We start from the raw sequence: 19,728 nt of genomic DNA on the forward strand, positions 1-19,728 counted from the left end.
AAAACCATTATATTCATTAACAAAACATAAGAACTACCTGCTCAAGAACCTGCCTATTCTGCTCGTTAGAATCTTGCAACTCCGCCTCCAGAGAACATATACCTCTCTCATAGTGAGATACCTAAAATGAAAATTATTCAATTAAAATTTGATATCCCTTTTCAATCAAAACCCCAATATCTATGTTTGGTAAAACTTCACAAAACTAGAAATGTGTCCATAGGACACGGGTGCCCCCACCGCGCCACTGTTCTGTCAATCTTTTTACTAAGTCAACGGAAATAACTTTACAAATACTGGAAAAATCCAGAAGCGAAACCCCAGGTGCAAATCTAAATATGCTGAGCAACCTGCCCATAAGGTTTAATGACTCTATGTCAAATTTTTTTTGAGTAACTTGCGACACAAGTTGAAAATTGCAAAAATTTTCTAAGTCAAGGGCAATAACTCTAAAAATACTAAATAAATCCAGACGAAAATACCTGGTGCACAACTACACATGCTGAGCAACATTCTTGTAAGTTTTCATGACTCTAGGTCAAATATTTTTTGAGTTACGTGCAACACAAGTTGAAAATTGCAAATTTTTACTAAGTCAAGGGCAATAACTTCACATGCAGATGAACATTCCTGTAAGGTTTTATGACTGTAGGTCAATTACTTTTTGAGCTACGTGCGACACAAAAAGAGATCAGACGGACGGACGGATGTTCTCACAGGAAAGTAATTATGTGGCTACTCTATTGTTCTCTCTATTGTTCTTTTTAGCCACACAAAAGAAAATAGCCACATAATGGAATGAATGACATCAAAGATAAAGAACAGTTATCTATTGTCCCTCTAGCCACATTATTAGTCCTGCGAGTGCGGACAGACGGACATAGGGAAGGACAGACAGACAAGGGTAAATCTAAATGCCCCCCCCCCCTACCTATAGTGGGGGCACAAAAATGTGACCACTAGAGTGTTAACAAGGTTTTTCTACTTTTAGCTCCTGTGACCTAGTTTTTCATCCGAGATGACCCATGTTCGAACTCATACGAGCTATTAACTAGATAAGCATCCTGACAAAGTTTGATTATGATTGAGGCAAAAATGTGATTGCTAGAGTGTTAATGAACAAGTGTGGACGGACAACGGATGACGGACATTTCACGATCCTAAAAGCACACCCTGAGCTAGCTCAGGTGAGCTGAAAAGGTTTTAATCAATAGTTTTATCTAAATTGATTTCAATTAATCTGCTTAGGTCTAATCAAAAGGCTAATTTATTGATCGTGGCATGTACTTTAAAAATGTAAAACTTATAAAGGCAAATATGTGTAGCATGATATAGCCAGCTGTGCACTTCACAAATTTATATTGCAAGATGTATATTTAACTTTATTAAGATTTATTATTATGAGTGGACAAGATTTTTCTAAAAGGTGAGATAATTCAAAAATGGGGCAAAACAGAGTTATGGTTCTTTGACACTGCACTCTGCCTCAATGTCCTATACCACTGTGTGAAGTTTAAACAAATTATCTTCAAGGGTTTTCAAGTTATGCTCCGGACAATCACAATGGACAGGTAGACAGACAGATGGACAAGGCAGCAACTATATGCTCACCCTTCAGGGAACATAAAAACATCATATTCATTAACAGAACATAAGAACTACCTGCTCAAGAACCTGCCTATTCTGCTCCTTAGAATCTTGCAACTCCGCCTCCAGAGGACGTATACCCCTCTGATAGCGAGATACCTAAAAAGAAAAATATTCAATTAAAATTTGATATCCCTTTACAATCAAAACCACAATATCTATGTTTGGTAAAACTTCACAAAACAAGAGCCACTGCTGGACAGGATAAGGCCTGACTTTATACTTTTTCTAAAAGCAAACAAAGAAATTTTTAAATAAATCTTAATGTTTCCTTTTTATAAATTTAATTGGTCCGTCTTGTCACATTAGTTTTGTAAAAGTATAAATCCTTCCCATATATATCCGCATGTGTATTACAGAAGAAACTAGAACTGCCACTGTCATGGGGTGAATACGCCCGCATGCTTCAAATGTGAAAATGTCAAAATCAATACACTGCGGACAGGCATTCTTAAGCATTTGAGCAGACAACCTTATTATAGTAAAATCCCTGTGACCTTGACTTTTGACATAGTCACCTTAAAATCAAAAGGGGTCATCTTCTAGTCATAAATAACCTCAATACTAAATATGAAGACTGTTGACCAAAGCATTCTTAAGCAATTGAGCTGACAAGCTTTTTTTAGTCAAGGCCCCTGTGACCTTTGACCCAGTGACCTCAAAATCAATAGGAATCATCTACTAACCATCACTAAACTACATGCCAAATATGAAGACTTCTGGTCAAAGGAATCTTAAGTTATTGGGCGGACAAGTTTTTTTTAGTAAAGGCCCCTGTGACCTTTATTTTAACCCAGTGACCTCAAAATCAAAATGGGTCATCTATTAATCATGGCTTACCTCCATGCCAAATATGAAGACTGTGGGTCAAAGGAATCTTCTTAAGTTATTGAGCGGACAAGCTTTTTGAAGTCAAGGCCCCTGTGACCTTGACCTTTGACCTGGTGACCTAAAAATCTAATGGGGTCCTCTACTAATCATAACCAATCTAAAGTCCAAATATCAAGACTGTTATTCAAAGGAATCTTAAGTTATTGGGCAGACAAGCTTTTTGAAGTCAAGGACCCTGTGACCTTTGACCCAGTAATCTTCAAATAATGAAGTTATGGACCGGACACGATTTTGCTGCAAGGTCATGCTGTGACCTTGACCTTCAAGGTAGCGACCCAAATGTTGCGCACGACATGTCGTCTCAATATGGTGATCATTTCTGTGAAACAGTTTTAAAATCTGACTTCAAATAACAAAGTTATGGACCGGACATGATTTTGCTGCAAGGTCATGCTGTGACCTTGACCTTCAAGGTAGCGACCAAAACGTGCTTGTGACACATCGTCTCAATATGGTGATCATTTCTGTGAAATAGTTTTAAAATACAACTTCAAATAATGAAGTTATGGACCAGACACGATTTTGCTGCAAGGTCATGCTGTGCCCTTGACCTTGAAGGTAGCGACCCAAATGTTGCGCACGACATGTCGTCTCAATATGGTGATCATTTCTGTGAAACAGTTTTAAAATCTGACTTCAAATAACAAAGTTATGGGCCGGACATGATTTTGCTGCAAGGTCATGCTGTGACCTTGACCTTCAAGGTAGCGACCCAAATGTTGCTCGCGACACGTCGTCTCAATATGGTGATCATTTCTGTGAAATAGTTTTAAATTGCAACTTCAAATAATGAAGTTATGGACCGGACACAATTTTGCTGCAAGGTCATGCGGTGACCTTGACCTTCAAGGTAGTGCTCCAAATGTTGCGTGCAACACGTCATTTTAGTATGGTGATCATTTCTGTGAAATAGTTTTAAAATGGGACTCCAAATAACAAAGTTATGGGCCGAACACGAATTGGGGACGTACGTACGGACGGACGGAGTGACGGACAACCCGATGACTATTTGCTCCCCCGAAATTTTTTCGGGGAGCATAATAAAAATAGTATATAATACCTAAGATATACAGAAAAGAACAAACAATTTAGTAAACATGAGTTACTTCCCCTTAAAATTACGAAAACTAGAAACCCAAAAGAACACCATAAACAACAAAATTATGAAATTTTGAAAATGGAACAGATATGAATAAGTATGCAAAAACACAAAGAGCAATAACTCTTCAAAAAGAAAATTGATAGACTGAAATATTATGGTTCCTTAAAGGGTATAAATCTTATCATATCTTATGAAATATTTTCATGAAATATAAACAGTAAAATTATATTGGCTTCATTATTATATGGTTGATTCCCTACAAAGTTGTAACATAGAATATCTCTGTTATTTAACACACATGAATAATGTACATAAACAGAATAAAACGTTCCGGAACAAAATAATATTTTGCTATTTTAAGTAGGGTTTCATTCGTTTAGCAATGATTTTGTGCAAGCGCCACTCGCTTTAAGGTAATTACCATATTTATTTCATACAAGCACTTTGGCAGTGTTATTTTTTTTAATCCAACAATAATTTTTGTATCAGATATATAGCTTTATACACTTTAATATTACTTCATTGCAAGAAACCTTGCTTTAGAAATCTGTTGTTCTCTCATAAATCGATGTTTATCTTAGAAATCAATGTGTTGTTCTCTCATAAATCGGTGTTTATTATAGAAATCAATTTGTTGTTCTCTCATAAATCGATGTTTATCTTAGAAATCAATGTGTTGTTCTCTCATAAATCGATGTTTATCTTAGAAATCAATGTGTTGTTCTCTCATAAATCGATGTTTATCTTAGAAATCAATGTGTTGTTCTCTCATAAATCGATGTTTATTTGAGAAATCTGTTGTTCTCTCATAAATCGATGTTTATCTTAGAAATCAATGTGTTGTTCTCTCATAAATCAATGTTTATCTTAGAAATCAATGTGTTGTTCTCTCATAAATCGATGTTTATCTTAGAAATCAATGTGTTGTTCTCTCACAAATCCATGTTTATTTTAGAAATCAATGTGTTGTTCTCTCATAAATCGATGTTTATTTTAGAAATCAATTTGTTGTTCTCTCATAAATCGATGTTTATTTTAGAAATCTGTTGTTCTCTCATAAATCGATGTTTATCTTAGAAATCAATGTGTTGTTCTCTCATAAATCGATGTTTATCTTAGAAATCAATGTGTTGTTCTCTCATAAATCGATGTTTATCTTAGAAATCAATGTGTTGTTCTCTCATAAATCGATGTTTATCTTAGAAATCAATGTGTTGTTCTCTCATAAATCGATGTTTATCTTAAAAATCAATGTGTTGATCTCTCATAAATCGATGTTTATCTTAGAAATCAATGTGTTGTTCTCTCATAAATCGATGTTTATTTTAGAAATCTGTTGTTCTCTAATAAATCGATGTTTATTTTAGAAATCTGTTGTTCTCTCATAAATCGATGTTTATTTGAGAAATCAATGTGTTGTTCTCTCATAAATCGATGTTTATTTTAGAAATCTGTTGTTCTCTAATAAATCGATGTTTATTTTAGAAATGTGTTGTTCTCTAATAAATCGATGTTTATTTAAGAAATTAATCTGTTGTTTTCTAATAAATATAGGAACATAGATTTATGAGAAGACTTACTTTTAAAACTTCTTTATGATCTAAGTGAGTGTGACTCAGACAAAAACTCTTTTATGCATCCAATAGTAGGGTACTACTAAACATGATTACCTGTTGTTGTGCTTCCATTGTTTTCTGATGGATCTCTTTCTTTAACTTGTCCATCTTTTTCTCTAAATCTCTGCAGTAGTCATACAAGCTATTTATTTCACGATCTTTCTATAAAGGAAAAAAGTAAAACAACATTTAATTTTCAACAACACTCTTCCACATCTACTATGCAAACAAAGCAGTGGTCCAAGAAACTGGAAACTATTTTTAAGGGCTGATATTATAAAATTTCAATTAAGAAAATATATGAAACAAAAACGTTTTGTCACAGTCATACAATTTGAAATAACAAAAGCATGCTTCTATTGAACACATTTGGGCTTATTGGAGGGACTAGTGGTTGTTGAATACAAGTCATCAGGGCTTCAGATAATTTTTAGGGCAATGAGTATTTACTCATTGATTTTTTTGTGAAAGAGTAAAACTTGAAATCTGAAATTTGGCAGGAGTATTTTTACTCCTTAAAATGTATGTAAAAGAGTAAAACATTTATTATGCTTCCATGTTTATTGCATTATCATACTTGTAATACAAGATATGTCAAAGTCATTTCTTTTGCTTTTTGGACACCCTTGGTTTATAATCTTGCATTTCCAAACGGCATACGTCTTATCTGAACCTGAGGCATGTTTCTGTTGCTCATACGTGGCAGCCCTAATTATTTCATTAATTATAACTTTCACAATTTCTTTTGGGTCGATTTTTTTTTGGCTGAAAATACGAGTCAATCGTTTTAACTTTTGACATCGACATTGTACCAGATGTTTATGAAATTGCGTTAATTCCACCACCTTACTATACATACGATAACAACCGATGATAGACGGCACTACAGGAAGTTACCGTTAGACGTTGCAAAGCATTCATACGAAGTTAATTCCACCACCATACTATACATACGATAACAACCAATGATGGTCGGAACTACAGGAAGATACCGGTAGACCCTTGCAAAGCATTCATACGAAGTTAATTCCACCACCATACTATACATACGATAACAACCAATGATGGTCGGAACTACAGGAAGTTACCGGTAGACCCTTGCAAAGCGTTCAGACAAAATTAAAAATAAGATAATCACCGAGTTTACTTTCGGTTACGTTTACGCGAAAGAAATGTTGCTCAATGCATAACCTGAATTTTGAGTGCGTTTTCATATGCTTAAATTTTGTTTTAAATGCGTAAACGTGTTATTTCCATGTGTAATTTACACATATACGCATCTTATCTCGAGTACTGAGTCATTATCATTTTCCTATGAAGATCTGAATGATCATTCCTTTTTGGTTTGAAAGCTATCCAGATAATAGAGGGTATAAATGGTTATATAGAGGATATTTGTTTGTTTTGCATGTAAGATTGAAATATAATTTCACTGAGTGAACACCAGATGCAATATTTTCATAGCTGGTGTTCACGAATGAAATATATTTCAATCATATATGTAAAACAAATAAATTTTATTTTTATTTCATGCGTTTTAAGTGATTTTAAGAAATTTTTACTGGTATTGCCGCGTAACGTCGCGCATTCTCCTTTGTGACGTCATCACATCATGACGTCACATCATCAATTTTGAAATATAGTTCTGTTAAATTTCTCTAATTTTGTTACATTTTTAACATGATGTATGGTGACATCGACTTTCTTTTCCTAAAGAAGCAAAATGTACGCATGATGGCATTTATTTCTGCCTGTTATTCCATCTAGTTATTGTTTTCTTTTCATCCACATTCAGATATAGTCCAGCTACAGTGAAAATTATATTTTATAAATTTCACTAGTGGTTTATCAGAATATAATCATCTGATATATTACAATAAAACACTGGAAAGCATGAAATAAAAATGCGTAATCTTCTTCTGATTAGTGTAAGAGGCATATTTGTTCTTTTGTTCCACTTGAAAAACTGAACATGTCACTAAAGATTTTTGTAGTGTTATAGCAACTTATGCAATCTAAGAAAAAATTATTTTTACCTCTTTAATGATATCATCTTTCTCTTTCAACATACCAACCATACGTTCGATGTACTTCGTCAGTAGTTCAATTTCTGTTTTCTTTCATTAAAAATAAGAATATAAACATAATAGATGACCATTATTTCTAAACATAACAGATGACCATTTATTTCTAAACATAAACATCAATAAAAAGACGTATAAAGAGAAATCTAAGATTAAAGAAAACTGTCAATTTTCAACAATACAGTCAGCAATCATTGTGATCATATAAATTTTAGGATGTGACTATTTCTTAAAATTTGAAAATTACTAAAATAAACTAGAACTGCCACTGTCATTACGTGAATACCCCCGCATTACACTTTGTCAGAATCAACAGTGGCCATTTAGAGCTCAAGGACAACCTCCCTGCCAAATCTGAGGTTACTAAGCCAGTGTATTTCTAAGTTATGTATTCTCCACGCTTCAAATGTGAAAATGTCAAAATCAATACACTGCGGACAGGTATTCTTAAGCATTTGAGCAGACAAGCTTATTATAGTAAAAATCCCTGTGACCTTGACCTTTGACACAGGGATCATCTACTAGTCATAAACAACATCAATATCAAATATAAAGACTGTTGACCAAAACATTCTTAATCAATTCAGCAGAAAAGCTTTTTTAGTCAAGGCCCCTGTGACCCGGTGACCTCAAAATCAATAGGGGTCATCTACTAATCATGACTAAACTACATGCCAAATATGAAGACTGTGGGTCAAAGGAATCTCAAGTTATTGGGTGGACAAGCTGTTTTTAGTCAAAGCCCCTGTGACCTTGACCTTTGACCCACTGACCTCAAAATCAATAGGGGTCATCTACTAATCATAACTAACCTCCATGCCAAATATGAAGAATGTGGGTCATAGGAATCTCAAGTGATTGGGTGGACAAGCTTTTTTTAAGTCAAGGCCCCTGTGACCTTGACTTTTGACCCAGTGACCTCAAAATCAATAGGGGTCATCTACTAATCATGACTAACCTCCATGCCAAATATGAGACTGTGGGTCAAAGGAATCTCAAGTTATTGGGTGGACAAGTTTTTTTAGTTAAGGCCCCTGTGACCTTGACCTTTGACCCAGTGACCTCAAAATCAATAGGGGTGATTTACTAATCATGACTAACCTCCATGCCAAATATGAAGAATGTGGGTCATAGGAATCTCAAGTGATTGGGTGGACAAGCTTTTTTTAGTCAAGGCCCCTGTGACCTTGACCCAGTGACCTCAAAATCAATAGGGGTCATCTACTTATCATGACTAACCTCCATGCCAAATATGAAGACTGTGGGTCAAAGGAATCTCAAGTTATTGGGTGGACAAGCTTTTTTAGTCAAGACCCCAGTGACCTTGACCTTTGACCCACTGACCTCAAAATCAATAGGGGTCATCTACTAATCATAACTAACCTCCATGCCAAATATGAAGAATGTGGGTCATAGGAATCTCAAGTGATTGGGTGGACAAGCTTTTTTTAAGTCAAGGCCCCTGTGACCTTGACTTTTGACCCAGTGACCTCAAAATCAATAGGGGTCATCTACTTATCATGACTAACCTCCATGCCAAATATGAGACTGTGGGTCAAAGGAATCTCAAGTTATTGGTGGACAAGTTTTTTTAGTTAAGGCCCCTGTGACCTTGACCTTTGACCCAGTGACCTCAAAATCAATAGGGGTGATTTTACTAATCATGACTAACCTCCATGCCAAATATGAAGAATGTGGGTCATAGGAATCTCAAGTGATTGGGTGGACAAGCTTTTTTTAGTCAAGGCCCCTGTGACCTTGACCCAGTGACCTCAAAATCAATAGGGGTCATCTACTTATCATGACTAACCTCCATGCCAAATATGAAGACTGTGGGTCAAAGGAATCTCAAGTTATTGGGCGGACAAGCTTTTTTAGTCAAGACCCCAGTGACCTTGACCTTTGACCCAGTGACCTCAAAATCAATAGGGGTCATCTACTAATCATGACTAACCTCCATGCCAAATATGAAGACTGTGGGTCAAAGGAATCTCAAGTTATTTGGTGGACAAGCTTTTTAAGTCTAGGCCCCTGTGACCTTGAACTTTCACCCAGTGACCTCAAAATCAATAGGGGTCATCTACTAATCATGACTAACCTTCATGCCAAATATGAAGACTGTGGGTCAAAGGAAAAATCGCCCGACGGCCTGACGGGGAGACTACCAGACGCACAAGCTGATTCCAGTATACCCCCCTTACAACTTTGTTGTGCGGGGGGTATAATAATACTTTTTTTAAGTATATTCATTAAACATAACAGCTCATCTGTGAAAACTTTTGTTTCAAAATAAGCTTAAAAGAATAATGAAATTGATACTTACATCATCCAGAGTCTGGTCCAGTAACCGGTTCACCGTCATTGTCCCTGCTTGAATCTGGTGTCTTATCTTTATCACTTTTTCATGCTGTTAAGTAAAACAAAATATAAATATCTTAACACTATGATTCAAATTCTTTGATGCTGTACTAAAATGTAAAACAATGGGTCCATCATGAGAAGTTGCCAAGTCAATTTATAGGAACAATAACTAGAAATGTGTCCATAGGACACGGGTGCCCCCACCGCGCCACTGTTCAGTCAATCTTTTTACTAAGTCAAGGGAAATAACTCTACAAATACTGGATAAATCCACAAGCGAAACCCCAGGTGCAAATCTAAATATGCTGAGCAACCTGCCCATTAGGTTTAATGACTATGTCAAATCCTTTTTGAGAAGCATGCGACACAAGTTGAAAATTGCAAAAAAGTGAAGGGCAATAACTCTAAAAATACTAAATAAATCCAGACAAAAATACCTGGTGCACAACTGCACATGCTGATCAATATTCCTGTAAAGTTACATGACTCTAGGTCAAATACTTTTTGAGTTACATGCGACACAATTTGAAAATTGCAAAATTTTACTAAGTCAAGGGCAATAACTCTGAAAATAGTAAAAATATCCAGACAAAAATACCCAGGTGCACAACTACACATGCTGATCAACATTCCTGTAAAGTTTCATGACTCTAGGTCAAATACTTTTTGAGTTACGTGCGACACAAAAGTGAACGGACGGACGGATAGACGGACGGACGGACAAGGGTAAATCTAAATGCCCGCCACTATCGTGGGGGCACAAAAATCAGAATCTTCATAATTGGTATCACTCTGTTTGTAGCAAATATTGGGGCATAAGCAAAAATTGTGCTGGTACAAAAACCAGGTTTTAACTGAAAAAGAAACCAGGTTAGTTTGTCTTCAGAAACAAGGTAAGAATTTAGATATAAATATAGTACAGGACAGAAACCAGGTTAATACTGGGACAGAAACTAAATACGTACTTAATATACAGAAACAAAGTTAGTACTGTTAGTACTCTAAAAGAAACTAGGCTAGTACTTGGGCAGAAACTAAATTATTTCTAGTAAAATTCAAATAAAGTCTAATTAATACTAGTGCAGAACAGTGTAAAAGCTGGTTAAGAATTTAATAGAATTCTATTTTTAGTAACACTGACATCCAGGGGGTTAAAAACTGGTTCTTCATAAAGCTTGCTTTATACCAAATTTCATTACGATATTCCAATCCTAACTCTAGTTATTGTCCAGAAACTATTTATCTATTTTTAGTAATAGTGACCTTGGCATTGGTCCCAGGTGGCCCAAAGCTATTCCATCCTAGGTCTCCATATTATAAGCTTGCTATATAATAAGTTTGAATACAATATCTGATTGATAACTCTAATTATTGTCAATAAACCATTTTTCTATCTTTATAACAGTGACCTTGATCTTGATCAAAGGGGGTCCAAAAGTAATCCCAAACTGGATCTTCATATAAGCTTGCTATATACCAAGGTTGATAATAACATTTCATTCCTAACTCGAGTTATTGCCCAGAAACCATTTTTCTATTTTTAGTAACAGCAACCTTGACCTTGACCCAGAGGTCCAAAAGATATCCCAAGCAGGGTTTCCATATACAAATAAAGTTGCTATATACGAAGTTTGATCACAATAACTCTGTTTAAACGATAGTTATCATCTGGAAACCATGCAGTGGACCTGCTGACCGACAAATTCAAGGCCCTTAAACTATTCAATATTAACATAAACCATTTTTATACAAAGTTCAAGGCCCTTTAAAACTATTCAGTGTTAACCTTTTGCAAATTATATATTGCAAATTTGTAGCTGAGATAATGATTAGAAATTGTGAATTTTCAAATCTTTTCCCAGTTCAAGGGGATTACAATCTAATAACATCTGACCATGACCAAATAAAACCCGACTTGTATTTTCTTGTAAAATAGCAGCACTCGTCAACCTCGGACATACATTCCTACAAAAGCTGAAACTGAAAATTTCAATTTGAGTTGAAAGTGTACAACTGTTAGGGAGATAACAAACAGAAACTGAAAATTTCATCTTTTTTTCAAAGTTAAAGGGGCAAAACTCTACCAAAGATCATCAAACCTTGACCAAATTCGAACTTAACCTGCATATCTATATGTCAATTTGAGTTGAATATGTGCAACTATTGGGGAGATTATAAATGAAGGGAAACTGAAAAATTCTTTTTTTTATTCAAAGTTAAAGGGGCATATCTCTGTCAAAAATCATCAAACCATGACCAAATTTCAATGACCTGGGCATTTTATAGCGGGGGCATTAAAAGCGTACAGAATAAATGACATCATAAAACAAGTACAGTTACCTATTGTTCCTATAGCCACCCATGTACCCAAATGTATTTACGTATATATTCATGGCAGGCTTCTCAATAACTTTCAGCTCAGCAGGCCAAATTTGTATTCTAGCAGGCCTCCTAGGGGGTCCGTGGGCATGCTCCCCCGGAAAATTTTGAAATTAAGCGCTTGATTTTCTGCATTCTAGGCCATATTTTGGCAGTTTAAAACTATTACAGAAGACCAAATGTAAAGGCATAATTTGAAAAAAGCTATATAAAATTTCTCACACTATTAAATTATAAAAAATGTGTTACATTATGAGTAATCCAGTATTAAGAGTGTTGTCAAATATATTTTGTGTGATTAATTGGAAAAAAAGTGCAGTTTTGCCTTAAATACTGTTTTTTAATTCATTTTAAACTTAATGAAACACCATATCCTGCAATTCATTTTAAAATACTTGACCAATACAGTTATGTCAGGCATTAATTGCAGACAGGAGAAAAATATAAGAAAATTACTGCATAAAAAATACTCTTATTCAATAATAAAATATCATGTGCCAGATGCCAATCATTGTTTCATTTTTTAGGAATTAACGCTTTCATCGAACAGTCTGGCAATTTAAAATGACAGTTATTATGAACTACTCAATTACTTTATTCCTTTATGTAACAGGCATAAAAATCTTTGAGTTACAATCCTACTTACTGAGTGATCTCCCACTGAAATTGAGCTTTTGCCTGTTGTTTTTTTTTGTTTTGTTTTTTTTTTTATCAAAAAAATTATTACACTTATGATCTCTTTCGTTATGCAAAGTTGAGTTAATTCTGTCCACTTAAGTTTAAAACTTAAACTTCTTGGCCAATAAACTACAGGAAATGTCTTTAATGCAATACTTCCTACAAAAGAAATTTATTATACCTTTGCAGCATCACATTCTTTGTCAACAACCACATCACCTTTGAGCAGACGTAAAAAGCCACATTCTCCATTTTCTCTTGCATGCTTTTTCCAAATATCTTCATCTCCTTTCAATCTTTTTAGGGACTTAAAGGGCCACTCTATTCCACATGTATAACATTCCACTGTATGGTCTATAAAATAATAATGATTTCAAGTTTTAATTGATTTTAATCTAATTTTTCCAGGATACAAAAGACTCTTATATACCAAAAATAATTACATATTTATTGGAATTAACTTGCAAAATGACCTTCAATGTTTTACCATATACATTGTAGCAAATACCAAGAGCTAAAGTTAAAACAGGGAAGGAAGTGTTAAGTGTTATGTGCCGATAAATTTTTCTAAGATGATATTAACCTGTCAACTTTTGATGAATTTTCAAGCAACAAGAAATAATTGATAAAATTATAGAATTATTTGTGTAAATAATCTTTATCAAATGCACCCACGCGGCCAACAAAAGTATCCCCTATAAATTATGATAAAATGTGACCACTAGAGTGTTAACAAGGTTTTTCCATGTTTGGGCAGTGTGACCTAGTTTTTGACCCCAGTGGACCCATATTCGAACTTGACCTAGAAATCATCAAAACAAACTTACAGACCAATTTCCAGGATATTTGAATCAAAACAGTAAGCCACTAGAGTGTTAACAAGATTTTTCTATTTTTAGCTCATGTGACCTAGATTTTCATCCAAAATGACTTATGTTCAAACTCATCCCAGCAATTACCTAGACAAGCATCCTGACAAAGTTTGATAATAATTGAGGCAAAAATGTGACCACTAGAGTGTTAACGAACAAATGTGGACGGACAACGGAGATTCAATCCTAAAAGCACACCCTGAGTTAGCTCAGATGAGCTAAAAATCACATATTCATAGCTAACTAAATACTGCCAGTATGCATGTAACCCGAGTAGACAGATAATGGGAAGTAAAGGACATAGTGAAAATTTACAGTAATCATTTTCTTTGTGCATCATACATTACAAACAGAGGCAAATGAATTATTAGCAAAGTATGGAACTGAATCATTATCATCACTTTAAGCCTATATGAAATCAAATTTTCCTTTAGATCGTGATGAAATATATACTATCAGGCAGGAAATTGATTATTCTCATAATTTAAAATTTACACTCATGTAGGGATTTAATATGGCAATTACAAGGCTATTTACCGAGGTTTGTTATAAATAATGCTGCAAAAATGGGCAAGTAATCTGCTTAAAGAAGTAGAGTCTACAAAACTAATCATAGAAACACTTGGGTGACTTTTTCATCGATTAAGCTATATTATCCAAAGCAGCAATGCCAGCAAATGTTATTTTCAGTCACAGTAGACTCACTCTTGATGTGTTGGTGATTTTTGCTTTACTCAGCACAAATCAATACCAAAATCTTAAGACCAATTTAGTCATGTAAATAACATTGTTTTTTTAATACATGTATTTCCATACTGTTGATATATTACAAATCCTTCTTTGATGCGCACTTTTCCAACTTTTGTCATAAATTCCCATTTTTAAACAAGAGCTGTCTGTAGGACAGCAGGCACGAGTGCTTGATAGTTAAATAGCCTTGATAATGTAAAATTATTTAAGTTAACAATACTAAATAGTAGGGGTGTAACAATACAGTAAAAACCGTATTGCAATATATTGCCATTTTGGTTAAGCGTATTGCAATATATTGCAATACGTATTGTCGTGTATATGTTTTGATGTAAAGATGGAGTACATTAAAAAAATTTTATATATTATTATTATTATATGTATATATTTTTAGTAGAAACTTAATAAAAATGTATGGAATAAATAGAAAGTAGTGTCACACAATTTGATAAACAAAACTAGTCGCGTGTGACCTTTCACATCTGGGCCGCTTATGTAAATTATGCGGCCGCTTATTGACTTTTAAGTGTACTAGTTGTCGGATACTTTTATCTTACGTTGGTGCCAACAAAATTTGCCAATTAAAGATTTTATGTGAAATTTGTACAAAATTAGAAGGCAATTAATTGAAAATTATGATTTTTATAAAATACCGGTTCTCCAAAAATCGTACCGCGGTTCAAAATTTATTTTTTCATATTGCAATATATCGGTATACCGGTAAACCGTTAAACCCTTACTAAATAGGACCAAATTTTTCTTTAAAACTATGTAACAGTTAAAGCCTGGAGAGAGTCCTATTATGCTCTCCAAGAAGTGTATAAATTTCAACTTGTTTCAAAGTCAGATGTCAATGGAATATGAATTTACCTGAGGTGGTATGCAAACTTTAATGCAAATTCTATGTCAAACAAGAGCACCGCTAGGCAGAGCATTATATGCCCAAAAGTGTATTTTTTTTTAGTAAGGATAAAGCATTTGTAACACATGGGAATTAAATAAAGTATTACCTCCTTCAAAAAGTACTCTTCCCTTTTCAGTTTTAAAGGAAATATTGACCTTGACCTTTGACCTTGTCACCCCAAAATCAATAGGGATCTTCTACTCAATATGGACAATCATCCTATGAAGTTTGAATATTGTGGGCCAAATACCACTTGAGTAATGCTCCGGAAAATGTTTTCAGCTTTAAGTTAATAGTGACCTTGACCTTTGACTTTGTGACCCCAAAATCAATAGGGGTCTTCTACCCAATATGGACAATCATCCTATGAAGTCTGAATATTGTGGGCCAAATGGAACTTGTTATGCTCCAGAAACCAAATTGCTTATGGAAGGACGGACGCCAGGGGGTATAACATAATATGCCTGAAACTCTTTCAGGCATATAAAAAAGGGGCATTATTCTGTCAAAATGCTTGATAGAGTTACCTCCTCTTGTCTACAGATTAGGGGCATGAGGGTTAACAAGTGTGCAAAGTTTCAAAGCCATATGTCAATGGACTTTGCAAATATTTAAGGTGTTACAAAAACTTTAATGCAGTCGAAAAAGGGACATAATTCTGTCAATATGCTTGACAGGACAGAATTACCTCCTCCTGTGTACAGGTTGGGGTCATGATGGTGAACAAGTGTGCAAACTTTAAAAGCCATATGTCAATGGACTTTGAAAATATTTTAGGTGTTATAAAAACTTTAACATAAATTCTAAGTCGAAAAAGGGGCATAATTCTGTCCAACTGCTTGATAGTTACCTCCTCCTGTCTACAGGTTGCGGTGAACAAGTATGCAAAGTTTCAAAATCATATGGCAATGGCCTTTGAAAATAATTGAGGTGTAAGAAAAACTTTAACGTAAGTGGTTAAGCCAACGCTGACACTTGGGTGCCTAGGATAGCTCTACTTATTCTTATCGAATAGTCTAGCTAAAAAGGTCAATAAGCCAGGCAATTTCTATTGCCAGCTACACATCTTGAAAAAACACATTATCATAAATACATAGTTACAGCAGGCAGTTTCAGAGAGCATTTTGCAGTAGTAATAAGAAAATATAGCATGCTTAATTAAATGTAAACCAGAAGTTTTGTTTAGTTCACAGAGGCCTATATTTCCATCAAAACCCATGAAGTACCCTGAAGCAGTGATCCCAAATGAATATGTAAATTTCCCAGTGAAAATCTTCAGTAGTAGTACAGGGAAAACATTTCCCAGTGCACAGCTTTTGAGCTTTTAATTAAGTCAAAACCTAAGCTAGAATTACAGGCCTTGTACCTTTTACTACAAGAGAATACTTTGAGTAGTTGTACATGTATATTACTCATCTTGCTTGCAAATCATGAATTTTCTAACTTCCAATGGCCAAGTTATTGCTAGCATTGTCTATCTTGGAAAGTTAGCACAGATTATGACAAAGACAAATTTGAAGTTTCAAATGTGTCAAAATTCAAGCAAAGATCTAAAGGCTAAAGTTGTGATCTAGGCAAAATTCACAATGACTTTGTTCAATCAATCTCTAAGCAAGAGAGAATAAGAATCCCTAAAGAAAGCCCAACACGGCAAAATTGAATATGTTGCAGGCTACCGTCCACACCCCCTAGCACCGGCTTAAGCAGAATTCAACATTTAACATGAACTGGTACAATTTTGAATTTTGAAACATCCGCAGATGTGTTCATATGGCGATTATCAATTGGAACCTTCAATGTGACACATAAGCGCCATTCCATGAAAAGCCCAATTAAAACAAGAGGGCCATGATGGCCCTAGATCGCTCACCTGACTTATCAAACTCATCCAAACAATTACCTAGACAAGCATTCTGACCAAGTCTCATGACAGGTGAGTCAAAAATGTGACCACTACAGTGTTAACAAGGATTATCCATATTTGAGCAGTGCGACCTAGTTTTTTACCCAGGTGACACATATTCAAACTTGACCTAGAAATCATCAAAACAAACTTTCAGACCAATTTCCAGGATACTTGGATCAAAACAGTAGCAACTAGAGTGTAAACAAGATTTTTCTATTTTTAGCTCCGGTGACCTAGTTTCACATGCGATTTCGAACTCATCCAAGCAATTACCTAGACAAGCATCCTGACCAAGTTTGATGATAATTGAGTCGAAAATGTGACCACTAGAATGTAAACAAGGTTTTTCCATATTTGGGCGGTGTGACCTAGTTTTTCATCCAAGATGACCCATGTTCGATCTTGACTTAGAAATCATCAAAACAAACTTTCAGACCAATTAACAGAATATTTGGATCACAACAGTAGCTACTAGAGTGTTAACAAGAGTTTTCTATTTTTAGCTCCTGTGACCTAATTTTTCATCCGAGATGTCCCATGTTCGATTTCTTCCCAGCAATGACCTAGACAAGTTTCCTGACCAAGTCTGATGACAATTGAGTCAAAATTGTGACCACTAGAGTGTTAACAAGGTTTTTCTATTTTTCAGCTCCTGAGACCTAGTTTTTCATCCGAGATGACCCATGTTCGAACTCATCCGAGCTATCACCTAGACAAGCATCTTGATCAAGTTTGATGATGATTGATGCAAAAATGTGACCGTTAGAGTGTTAACAAGGTTTTTCTATTTTTAGCTCCGGTGACCTACTTTTTCATCCGAGATGACCCATGTTCAAACTCATCCGAGCTATCACCTAGACAAACATCTTGACCAAGTTTGATGATGACTGATGCAAAAATGTGACCGCTAGAGTGTTAACAAGGTTTTTCTATTTTTAGCTCCGGTGACCTACTTTTTCATCCGAGATGACCCATGTTCGAACTCATCCAAGCTATCAACTAGATAAGCATCCTGACCAAGTTTGATGATGATTGATGCAAAAATGTGACCGCTAGAGTGTTAACAAGGTTTTTCTATTTATAGCTCCGGTGACCTAGTTTTTCATCCGAGATGACCCATATTCAAACTCATCCGAGCTGTTATCTAAACAAGGATCCTGACAAAGCTTGATGATGATTGAGTCAAAAATGTGACCACTAGAGTGTTCACAAGGTTTTTCTTTTTTTAGCTCCTGTGACCTAGTTTTTCATCAGAGATGACCCATGTTCGAACTCATCCAAGCAATTGACTAGACAAGCATTCTGACCAAGTTTGATGATGATTGGTTCAAAAATGTGACCACTAGTGTTCACAAGGTTTTTCTATTTATAGCTCCTGTGACCTACTTTTTCATCCGAGATGACCCATGTTCGAACTCATCCGAGCTATCACCTAGACAAACATCCTGACCAAGTTTGATGATGATTGGGTCAAAAATGTGACCTCTAGAGTGTTCACAAGGTTTTTCTATTTTTAGCTCTTGTGACCTAGTTTTTCATCCCAGATGAGCCATGTTCGAACTCATCCGAGCTTTCAACTAGATAAGCATCCTGACCAAGTTTGATGATGATTGAGGCAAAAATGCGACCGCTAGAGTGTTCACAAGCAATTGTGGACGTACTACGGACGACGGACATTCACCGATCCTAAAAGCTCACCCTGAGCAAGCTCAGGTGAGCTAAAAACACACTTGTTTTAAGAAATAATATCAGTACCAAGGAAGTTAATGCTCTTAATTCCAACAATATTATCAAAAATATATCGTCTGACAACAATTTTTTAAGATTATACACCGTTAACTGGGTAACTATAATAATAAATCAAATTGACAAATACCTTCATTACAAAAGAATCCATTCCCTGTCAGAAGTTGTTTTACATGTTGCAGTTCCTGTGGCCAGTTCTTATTTTCAAAAGAACTACCTCTCTCTTTCAAATTTGCATATTTTGAACTAGAATGAACTCTTGTCAATGGCTGGTTATTACTTCTTGAATTTATTGCCCCACCAGTTGGACCAGCTTCAACCACACGAGGGGCTGCTAAATCGTACTTGTCAATAATCTCCTGCATGATTATCTGTAAAGTTGAAAATGTCATGATATGTTAAATGATATGTTAGTGTTATCAATCTTGAAAAATTGAACAATTTAACATGTATGTGTTTCTAAAGAAACCTGTTGTGTTTTGGTAAGTGAATACCAATATCTACATTGTCAGTAGGCAATTATTTTCATAAATACTTGATTAATAATGCAAAAATATATCAAAATGATAAACATATATCAATTGAACAATAATCATATTATGTATTACGCACTTATTGAACATCATTAATTTAGGGTACCTGATAAGTTCTGATATTATTCTTGGACAAAATTTAAAACTCAGATGTTATTTAAAATAAAGTTAGTAAGTTCTTACGTAAAACAGAAAATGTAATGAGATCTGAAAGCAGAGAAATTGTTTTGTGGGAGGAAGTACAGTTAAACAGAACTTA

At 35.0% G+C, this 19,728-nt stretch overlaps 1 protein-coding gene across 1 annotated transcript in view; it reads right to left on the reverse strand.

The window, feature by feature from the left end:
• LOC132717771 (A-kinase anchor protein 9-like) overlaps positions 1 to 19,301 on the reverse strand; it is a 55,682-nt gene extending 36,381 nt beyond the window's left edge. The window contains exons 1-7 of the mRNA XM_060701330.1: positions 19,067 to 19,301; positions 12,940 to 13,112; positions 9,664 to 9,747; positions 7,293 to 7,373; positions 5,311 to 5,418; positions 1,663 to 1,746; positions 38 to 121 (exon numbers count right to left, since the gene is read on the reverse strand). Coding sequence (XP_060557313.1) covers positions 38 to 121; positions 1,663 to 1,746; positions 5,311 to 5,418; positions 7,293 to 7,373; positions 9,664 to 9,747; positions 12,940 to 13,112; positions 19,067 to 19,301 — 849 coding nt within the window. The remainder of the gene's footprint in view (positions 1 to 37; positions 122 to 1,662; positions 1,747 to 5,310; positions 5,419 to 7,292; positions 7,374 to 9,663; positions 9,748 to 12,939; positions 13,113 to 19,066) is intronic.
• Between the last annotated feature and the right edge of the window lie 427 nt (positions 19,302 to 19,728).

This window comes from Ruditapes philippinarum, unplaced genomic scaffold (assembly GCF_026571515.1).
Source record: "Ruditapes philippinarum isolate M1 unplaced genomic scaffold, ASM2657151v2 ctg4091_1_1_1_1, whole genome shotgun sequence".
Classification (NCBI taxonomy): domain Eukaryota; kingdom Metazoa; phylum Mollusca; class Bivalvia; order Venerida; family Veneridae; genus Ruditapes; species Ruditapes philippinarum.